The following is a 10,689-nucleotide window of genomic DNA, read 5'->3' on the forward strand; positions in this document are numbered from 1 at the left end:
AAGTTGGTGGTTCAATTACTAAGGGAGGGAAAGAAACAAATGGCACAACGGGCTTTTCCAGCCAAAGTCTGCTCCGTCCTCTGCGCGGGACAGCCAATCTAACCTAACCTATCCTAAGTACGCTGAGCCTGCTAGTATATATGTATATGTATCCCTGTAGGGAAAGCTACCACTTCTGAGCCAGAATGCTACCTGTTTGCGTTTCAGCCCAACTAGTTCACGTTGTATCCTTTTTCAATGTTAGCGACTGGTATTTTTAACATGGCGGTGTCATAGTAGATGTCAATTGTCCGCTCTTGCATCAGCACGCTACCAGTAGAAATACTAGTAGCATCATACCAGCTGACGGGATAGACTGCCTATTCATCCACCGTGAAAAGCATGAGTATGCCATTTTGCTCGCAGCGCTGCAACAGTGGCAATGGTCGCAGAGTAAAGCTTTCAGTGAGCGAATCTTTTTTTTTTTTTATTTATATCTCTTGTTCTAATTTTTAAATTTATTGTTCTATAAAGAGCAAAAAATTATTTATTTTAGTTTTCTTACAGTAGTTGAGTGTTTAGGTTTTTTCCAAATTAAATTTATGTACAATTTTTATTTTATATTTAAATTGAAATAACTATTAAAATTAATTTACTTACTTTACTTTAACCATCTTCAAGCGCACTCGAACCTGAGATCTCAGAACCAGACTCGGTAGTCTTCACTCGACGCCACAGCCGACATTTGTGATGAAAGCTATTAACCGCATTTTAGTTTTGGTTGTGGCTATTCAAATACAGATGTCGCTGATCGCATAAGTTATTCGAAATCGCCGAATTGGTAGGCCGTCGCTTGAGCACATACTAGTTAATGAACTAGTATTTATACTGGCTGGTTTGACATTTCACTGCGGAGAACTGGTATAATTATAGTCCATAACGAACTGGTATGACTGCCCCACTTAATACCAGTTTTTGAACTAGAATTTCTACCAACTAGTTTACTTTTTCTAAGGGGAACTGGTATAATTATGGCTCATAACGAACTAGTATGTCTTTTATCCTTAAATAATAGTTCATGAACTGGAATTTGTGCATACTGGTTCAGCTTTTCACTGCAGGGTATATAACTATATGTCAATACATACACAACCTCAAGGCGAACTACACTACACTAACAAATTATACGCAGGATGACAATTATAACACGTTTCGCCGTGAAATCAGCTGATCTAGTAACACCAATTCCAAATTTTCAAATGCGCTTAATGAAAGTTTTCAGGAAAGTATTTATTACCACTCTGGTGTAGTGGTTAGCAGTGTGCGCTACCATTCCGCAGATATAAACAATTTTTTTAATAGCGGTCGCCCATCGGCGCCCAATGGGAAACCTTCGAGTGTATTTCTGCCATGAAAAACAGCTCCTCATAAAAATAAAATCGCCGTTCGTAGTCAACCTAAAACTCTAGGTCTGTCTCCTTTATGTGACAACAACAAGGCGCACGCCACAAATCGGAGGAGAAGCTCGGACGAACACTAACATATGTGTGAGCGCCAATCTGTTTATTTACATATACACATACAATACTTATATTCAAAACTAGGTAATAGTACATATATTTGATAACATTTCGAGTTAGTATTTCAAGGAGTGGAATAATATAAATAGGCAACGAATATTGCAGGGTTAATGAAGTTATTATGCCATAATTACAACATTTAAAAGCGATCTTGTAGATGAGGATCCGCCGCATAAGCAATACAACTGCAAGGATATCCTATGCAAATAAAACAAGAAAACAACAGTTTTTAAATTAGATTTGTGTTCTTTATTGAATATGCTTTCTTGAACAAAATTACTGACAAATATACATATGTATGTAAAATGTGTTATAAATACAATTACTTTCGTAGTATGTGGGAATATAGGTACTAAGAAAGTTGAAGTTCAAGTAATTATAAGTGATTACACTTTACTTGCAGTTTCTTAATTGCGATAAGCTTTTTTAGTGTTGGTTCTTTTAATAAATATACATATATATAAATAGGTTTTAATATAAGCATATATGTATATGTTAACATAACAAGATATGATGATAAAGAAATAGTTGAGCTTGAGCTATGTATATGTTTAATATTTTTCGTTTAGACTTGTCGGATATTTATCTTTTTTGTGTACGTAATGCATACAATTGCAGCCTAAATTTTACAATGTCTGTCCACGTCAGGTTGTGCTCATGCAAGGACATTTGAAACATATTTGATTTTTTGAGGTGCACTAAAATTTTGGTTTTTCAATTCAAGTACAGTGGGAAACGGCTCCAAACTACTTGGCCTATGCTATTAATAACAACTGTTTTTGTTAGATTTTTGAAAAAGAAAAGGACATACAAACAAATTAAAATAATCAATGAAAACGCAAAAATATAAATAATGATCGAATGAAGTGAATTTAGAACATCATGAGTCAATGTAAAAAATTTCTGTTAATTGTGATCTATTAGAAACATCCTCTATGTAGATAAATGATATGTGTGTGTGTTGGTAAATAAGACCCAGGTGTTTGCATTTATCGTTTTAATTTTTTATAGATGTTTAAGAGAAAAACTGTCACTGGTATTGAAAATGTTGTATTTAAGTCGCAAAATATGTAAGTAGTAGAAAAGTATAAATTCATATAAATATGTTTTTTTATGTGTATGTGGTGTGTAATACAAATATCTAACTGATGTCATTCCTAATCATATCGCTCTGAAGCCAACACCCAATAAATGCAATTCAAACATTTCAACTTGCCTCGCGGTTTACACTGCAAATGTTCTTTTATATATTGGCATGGACACTGGAATTGCCCACAATGCCGTCCCGGTTCCAATGGTGTAACATCGACCAGACCACGTAAAGCCTCCATGCCCCAACGTGAGGCGTAACGTAAGAAAAGCTGCGTGCCGCGCTCCTGTCGATTTAATGGTATAATTTTGATTTTGATTTTAGTCACATGACAATAGCGCAAAATATAAATAAAAAAATAAAAAAACGAGAAAGCGATGATGTTGAAAATAAGTTTAATGTAAATATTTGGCTAATACTTTGAAAAATGTGCAGTTTTATTGTACAATACAGATTGTGATTTACATATTTGAAATGGAAATGCAGAATGAATTCTTATGAGGACGGAAAAGATGAGCATAATTTTTTAGCGATACAGTTAATTCTTTATAAAATTTAAACATATATACAGCCGTATAATAAATCATACAATTACGTAAGTCCATCGATTTAATAGAAAGCAGCTTCTAAAACTTAATATAACATATGGGGTATTCTTCGTTGCAGCTGGACATTTGTACAGCAAAAATTTTCTTTCTTTTTTAAATTCAAGTATAAGTTCACTCACTGAGCAACTCTGCATCGATAAAGCTACAATTCACAAATAAATATATGCGTTATTACCAAATTTGAAAAAAAATCATAACAAATATTATTGTTTTATTATTAACAAACCCTAAAGTCACCTACCATAGGTGGGACAGGTATGATTTTCTACATGAAACGGAGTGTCTAGTGTGGCCCATATAAAACTGCCAAATACAAGATCAATTGATCCACTTTTATCACAGTGCAGTAATTTTAAGACTCACGATATACTGCAGCCTCTGGATCTATTTTAGTGGACAATAGTTACACTAAAGGAAAGCTAATAGTCGCTATATTAATGTATCTTTTAAATGTGTGGGATCATGAATTATTTGCAAACGTATGCAAATTTATCTGCATTTTCTGAATACACTTCTGCATGCCGCACGGTGCATTTGATTACAATGAAATTTGGGGGATATGTTCCAAATGTGCCTTAATGATTTGCAATTTTTTTTTGCTAGCTAAAACTGGATGGAGTCGACATATTTTTGTAAAATTAGTTTTATGGTAAAATAAGGCTCAAATTTAACTATTATTTGGTGGAACCATAGCGCTTTACAAAAGATCTTGAATTGAAATTTAGGACGATTTTTTTGCATTAATCAATTCACAGGACTTACCTCCAATTAAAGCAAATATTTTGTTCAAGGTCATATACACTGACTAAAACACTAATGTAATACCTGCTTTTGTATTAATTGTGTTGAATTTGTACTATCCGCAAGCAGTTATATTTCTCGAGCAGATTTTTGAGTTTTTCGGTGACGGATTTTTGCACTTTTTTCCATAAAAGCATGAATTTCTTATGAAATAAGAGAGACCGTTTGCAACAAAATTTCAAAAAACCAGTTTTTGTAAATTGCACTTGTTATACATATATAAAAAAAATATGCAAAAGTATTATCTGAAAAAAAATCTCAAAAATTAACATGATTTTTTAGCCGGTTGAAACTTACACTTCATTCAACTCAAATTGTAAAGGCTATAAAACTGCATACCCAAAAATTTTCTAAAGATTTAGATTAAAATAATCTAAAATTCGAGGGACCATTTGCAACAAAATTTCAAAAAACCAGTTTTAGTAAATTGCACTTGTTATATATAAAAAATATGCAAAAGTAGTCTCCGAAAAAAAATCTCAAAAATTAACGAGATTTTTTAGCCGGTTGAAACTTACACTTCATTCAACTCAAATTGTAAAGGCTGTAAAACTGCATACCCAAAAATGTTCTAAAGATTTAGATTAAAAAGCTGAAATTTGTATGAATATTTGTTGAATTTTCCTAAAATTTGTTTAAAGTTTGAAGCTGTGATTATATGTATAGTTTAAACTTGGACATACCGTTTTATAGAAAAATAACAAAAAAAAAATTAACTCGAAAAAAATTATGTTTGAGTGACTTTATGTATGTATATACATGTTATGTTTATAAGCTTAGTTCCTTAAAACTATGTATTTTATTGAATTTATTAGTTAGGCGGGGTATTCGATTTTCTTGGTTGAAACTTTTGCGGTAATTGTTAGCATGGACCATAAAACGATGTGGGGACTTTTAATTCGATGAAATGATTCATAATCAAAAAGCGAATTTTCGATTTTTAGTTAGTTACGTCTTTTTGTATTTCAGCGACGACGTGAGTTACGCCCTTTCCATACTAACGATATATACTATTTGGTATAATAGATTGATATATAACGTTAGACGGTATATCTCGCAGACAAAGGCTAGTATTTTAAAAAATTTAAAGCTTCAAATGTAATAGAGACTTATGACGAACTAAATAAACGTAATTCCAAATACAGAGGGATTCTTAATCAGGTGGCGAAAGCATTTGAGTGGAACCTCATGTGAAACTTTCATGATTTTACCAGAAGAAAAAGTCCGGGTAAAATGTTGCAACTTTATTCTCTACACAACTCTCCAAAAATCGCTCTCATTTACAGGATTTTGGAGGAATTTGGAGTACGTGATCATTTTTTCCTGTAACTTCCTGCAAGTTCGTGTAAGATCCGGTAAGTTCATGGAGTACTGGATCAGAGCTAATGATTCCGATTCGATCGGTTGAATAATGCAGAATTCCGTCTTTTTACCTATTACTGCAGGTAATTGCATAATCTATACTAGGGATGTTGAGAATGTGGAATTTTAGACATCCGCGGATGCGAATGCGGATGTCAAGTATTTTAAGATATATTTTAGGTGAGTAAATTAGATGATTTAGGTAAATAAAACATGGAAAGGTCAGTAATTTTTAATAATTTTTTAGTACCGTGAAACCCGCTTAAGTATCCCCCCGCTTAAGTAACCAACATTTTTGGAGACCATGCATTTTTTAATGTATTCTGAAGAAAATCCCTCTCTTAAGTACCTCCCCGCTTGTGTACCCAACCCGCCTTAGTAACTAAATTTTTCATTTCCCATTTGCAATTTTACTTATAATTTTCCCCTTTTAAGTGCTCTTTTAAAATTCCTTAAAATATTTATGTATTTTGAAATTTAGTAGCAGCGCTACTCACCTTCGGTAAAAAAATTCCAAAAAAATCAACGGTAACTTTTAGCAACTTTAGGGTCGAGACGACAAACTTGAAGCTTGAGAAAATTGTAAATTCATTCGATTGAAGCTGCACCAGTTAAGAAAACTTTGAATAGTTCCTTTTTGAGAATTGCATCGGGGCTGGAAATGTCGAATGTATCCTCTTGACTTTCATCTTCACAACCTAGCATTATAGCACGATCGTTGGTTAAACACCGTTGTTTTCCAAAGAATTCTTCATTCTCATTCTTTTGATTGTTTCTGAATGAACGTCATAAGCGTTTTTCGATTTTAGTTTTTGTAATTAATTTTTAATCCTTTCTTATGTGACCGATCGGATATACGTTTAAGCAGTGCACTTGCACAATATTCCAGGGACCGAAAATAACAGTTATTTTTTTAACGAGTTAAACTTGGCCAACTTTTTTTTATTCCGAAATAAAAGTCCCTTCCTGATAATAGTTACCACCTTTATTTATATATTTTTTATAATTTAAAACCAAAGAAATTCAAAGGTTTGTTTTATGGTAATTAATTCATGTACATTTTTTATTGAAATATTTTTCAATAGGTAGCTTTTCAGTTTTAAAGCTATCTAATACTAGGTTCACATATAAATAGATTATCCTCATTTTCGAGCTTAACATCCAAATCTGTAATTATAACAAGAGTATAGCCATATTAAATTCGCCCCTTGTTAATCTGTAATTATAAAATAATCTCAGATTAAACCGATAACTTTTCGGTGTCCATCCTAGTTTTATCGATTGTTTTTGCAAAAAAGAGGAGAATTGCCAAATGTAAAAGTAAACAAAAATGTACGCTAGCAAGGAAAAGAGGTTTGTAAATGTATTTTTAATAAAATGTTAAGTTAAAATATATTTATATTGCTTATTATAGCATAAACACGTGATCACAGTGGCACAGAGAAGAAACCTAACTTTCCCTTGAGTTGTAAGAATAACAAGCACAACAAATTTGACGGCTAATAATCTGAGATTTGCCTGTGTAAACGGGGTGATTAAAAAACCAGCTTTGATTGGGATAATATTGATATGTGAACATAGTTTAAGTTCATTTTCATTTGATACCAACTTGTTTAATTTGGATAAGCGGTTTGTTTATTATCCGGAAAGGACTTTTATTTCGGAATAAAAAATATTTGGCCAAGTTTAACTCGTAAAACAAATAACTGTTATTTTCGGTCTCTTCAATATTCGCATTCGCAAAAGATCCGCATTGAATGCGAATATTCGCAACAACCCTGATCTATACATAGTATAAAGGAAAGTCGAGATTCTTTGTACGCTGTAATCTCGAAAACTACTGAACGGATTTTGACGAGATTTTCTCTAATATACTCTGTATCGACAGGAGAGGGATCTTTTTTTACTTAGGATTTTAATAGGTTTGCCACCTGTCTAAAAAACTCTAAGATCCGCAGCGTTCGTTGGATTACAAAAGATGAGGTGTCAAATGAAAGGGAATGTCCTCTAGAAACGCACTAATATTTTTTTTTAATAGGGTTGCCACCTGTTAATAAAATTACTATATTCAATCATAATAAGCGTAGGCATCAGTTCTGTACCGTCGCTGTCAAACGAAAAGACTTAGCGCAATAATGTATTATTTTGCTGAGTAGGGCTGCCACCTATTAAAAAGTTAAAAGATTTCCGCCGTTCGTTGGATTACAAAAAGAGATACCAAATAAAAGTGCATAGCCTTCGCATGTACAAAAACTTTATTATTTTGTAATTAGGGTTGCCACCTATTTAAACTTACTATCTTCTATACATAGTATAAAGGAGAGTTGAGATATTTTGACTATGCCACTTAACGGATTTGGACTAAACTTTTTAGGTATAATCTGTATCGATAGGCATATTTTCTTTAGTACATTGAGTTCCTATAGGGTTGCCACCTCTTAAAAAAATTATAAGAACCGCACTGTTGGATTACCAGAAATGAGGGGTCAAATAAAATAGCTCGGCTCTTAGGTGTTCAATGAAGTATTCCTTTTTGAGTAGGGTTGCTACATATTTAAAAATTACTATCTCATTCGAACATGGTATCAATACAAAAAGTAAGATATGAGGTGAAAAGGCTTGACCTCCAGATATTCAATAATCTATTATTTTTTGAGTAGGGTTGCCACCCTTCTAAAAATAATAAGATTCATTGGACTAAAAAATGAGGTAACGAGTGAAATAATAAGGTCTCCGGATAATTTTTTATTTTTTCATAGGGGCTGCCACCTATTCAAAAATTAATAACTAACATATAATACGTGAAGGCGTTCATTCTTCAAATAAGTTTTTTTTTAATGTATTTATTGAGCTTTGTACCACGATTATATTATTAGGAAAAATGGAAAAAGAAACAAAGTGTAAGTGGTAGAAGTTATAGCAGCTATTTCGGAGATCACCACATCTCCTCATCAGACTTCTTTTTTCTAGACTTCAGCAGGGATCGAACCCGCGTCATCGATATACAAAGTCAGAAGCGTTTTTTTGTTTGCATATGTGAGCATGTATGTGCATAGGCTACATTTGTGTGAATTTCAGTGAGAGACAGAATTTATAAATCAGCTGTGCCTACTTTGATGTTTTTATTTCATAAGGTTCACGTACATATGAGTAGTCCACTTGCAAAGTGCGCTATGTAAAATTTTTTCGATTTTTAGTTTTTGGTGGATTACGTAGCAGTATTTAAAGTAGTTTCATGTCCACTAACAACACAGTGCAAAATCTTTTTAATTTCTGAAAAAATTAGCATCAAATGTTAACTCTTCTTCCAAAAGTCGCTATCATACTTACTTATAAACTTTCCAAAGTTTACATCCTCTGATGAACTTAGAAAACTGCTTTCGGTTGTATAGACTATTAATGTTATCTTATGTCATGTTATGTTATGCTCCAATTTTATAAGGCTCTTATTTATCCAAATTTTCGGGAAATAATAAAAAAGATTCAATTTTAATGTTACTTGTTGTCGTAGTCGTTTTTTCAAATTTATGGCTTTCTATTATAAAATCACATAACGCTGTTTGCAAGTGGACTACTCATATGTATATACAAGTTAATTAGTATCTACATATGTATGTATGGTACATACACCCACTATAATTGTTCTTATGTCAAAATTATTTGAAACACAAACTTCACATAAAATACGCTTACTTACTATATTCAATTCTAATAAGCGTAGGCGTCAGTTCTGCACCGTCACTGTCAAATGAAAAGAAGTAGCCTCTGGATGTGTAATAATGTATTATTTTTTTGAGTAGGGTTGCCTCCTGTTTAAAAACTATAAGATCTTCACCGTTCGTTGGATAAAAAATGAGATACTAAATGAAAGTGTATGGCTTTCGCATGTACACAAACTTTAAGTTTTTTGAGTAGGGTTGCCACCTATTTAAAATTACAATCTTCTGTATATAGTATAAAGGAAAGGCGAGATATTTTAACCAAGCTACTGCAAGGATTTAGACAAGATTTTTTTATGTATATAATAAACGAAGTACATGGTGACATATGATTTATTTCTCCAAATACGTAACGGTACATTCATATGCATACATTCAGCGCGTGGCGAAGCCTCGCGCATCCGTGGCCGGCTAGTTATTTACAAAAGGGGCTTCAAAGCTTCAAAAACAGTAAAAATAATTTTAAATCATGAATGCAGTACAAATAGAATATATCCACAATCGCAGGTGACTATAAAAGTTTTTACTGGTTCTTAGGTTAACATGTATTCCTTTTCCATTATTCGCAGTGCATTATGAACAAAAAGCAACTTTATTTCAAACCATTAGCTAGCTGATTATGGTAAGAGGAACATAATATGAGCGCAGTTTCTTTGTTTTTCTACAGTTTGAACTTTTGCTAAATCACCACGCATTTTATAAAAAAGAGAGCGAGAAGAGTAGAAGGGAAACACGCTTTACGCTCTCGTTTTTCTTAATACTCTCCGGTTTTTCTTCATACTTTCCGGTCAAAGCGAAGAAGAATGAAAAGGAGCAAGAAAAAACTGGTACTTATTTTAAATATCATAGTGCGCGATGTGAAATATAAAAAAAATTAAAAATTATATAAAAAATTTAAAAATAAGAACGAGTTTGATTCTATGTAAATTTTTATCAATTACAGAAGAAGTACATCCTTTTCAGGGTCCATTTATCAGCGTTTATGCTGCTGAGTTAAATAAACGTTCCAATGACTGGTTTTCCGCCGCTTTTTTGAAGATTCACATGCAAATAAATTTTGCCAATTAAGAATTTTTGTCGAAAAAATCAACGATCTGCCTGCTTAGAGACCAACAATTTGAAAAAATTCAAAACTTGTCTGAAAAAATGGTCTGAAAAATTTGGTATGTATTTTTAAATTATGTAGGTATTCACACCTGCTAGGTTATCGAGTTATCTTTTCATATTGCTATATTTTTTATTCATCTTAAAATTATTGAAGAATATGTGACGAGGTAATCCAACAATCAGGAAGGTTTGATTACCTACATTTAATAACACTGGTCAATAAAAGTTCGCCGCAGAGCTTCTGGAGGCTGATTCTTGTAGGATTTTCTTATACCCGAGCGCACTTGTGCACAAGGGTATATTAATTTTGTTCACATAACGATTGTTTGTAACAGCCAAAACGAATCGAGATAGATATAGACAAATGTATACATAAATGATCAGGATGAAAAAAGAAATCGATTAAGCCATGTCTGTCTGTCCGTCCGTCTGTCCGTCTGTCC

General features: G+C 32.7%; 1 protein-coding gene across 1 annotated transcript in view; it reads right to left on the reverse strand.

Annotated features, from left to right (window-relative positions):
• Window positions 1-1,426: 1,426 nt before the first annotated feature.
• Window positions 1,427-10,689, reverse strand: part of LOC108376286 (uncharacterized) — a 43,976-nt gene continuing 34,713 nt past the window's right edge. The window contains exons 7-8 of the mRNA XM_017632541.1: window positions 2,776-2,935; window positions 1,427-1,757 (exon numbers count right to left, since the gene is read on the reverse strand). Coding sequence (XP_017488030.1) covers window positions 1,699-1,757; window positions 2,776-2,935 — 219 coding nt within the window. The 3' untranslated portion in view covers window positions 1,427-1,698. The remainder of the gene's footprint in view (window positions 1,758-2,775; window positions 2,936-10,689) is intronic.

The sequence above is a fragment of the Rhagoletis zephyria genome, unplaced genomic scaffold (assembly GCF_001687245.7).
Source record: "Rhagoletis zephyria isolate East Lansing unplaced genomic scaffold, Rhagoletis_zephyria_1.1 Rzeph_scaffold_00098, whole genome shotgun sequence".
NCBI classification, from domain to species: Eukaryota; Metazoa; Arthropoda; class Insecta; order Diptera; family Tephritidae; genus Rhagoletis; species Rhagoletis zephyria.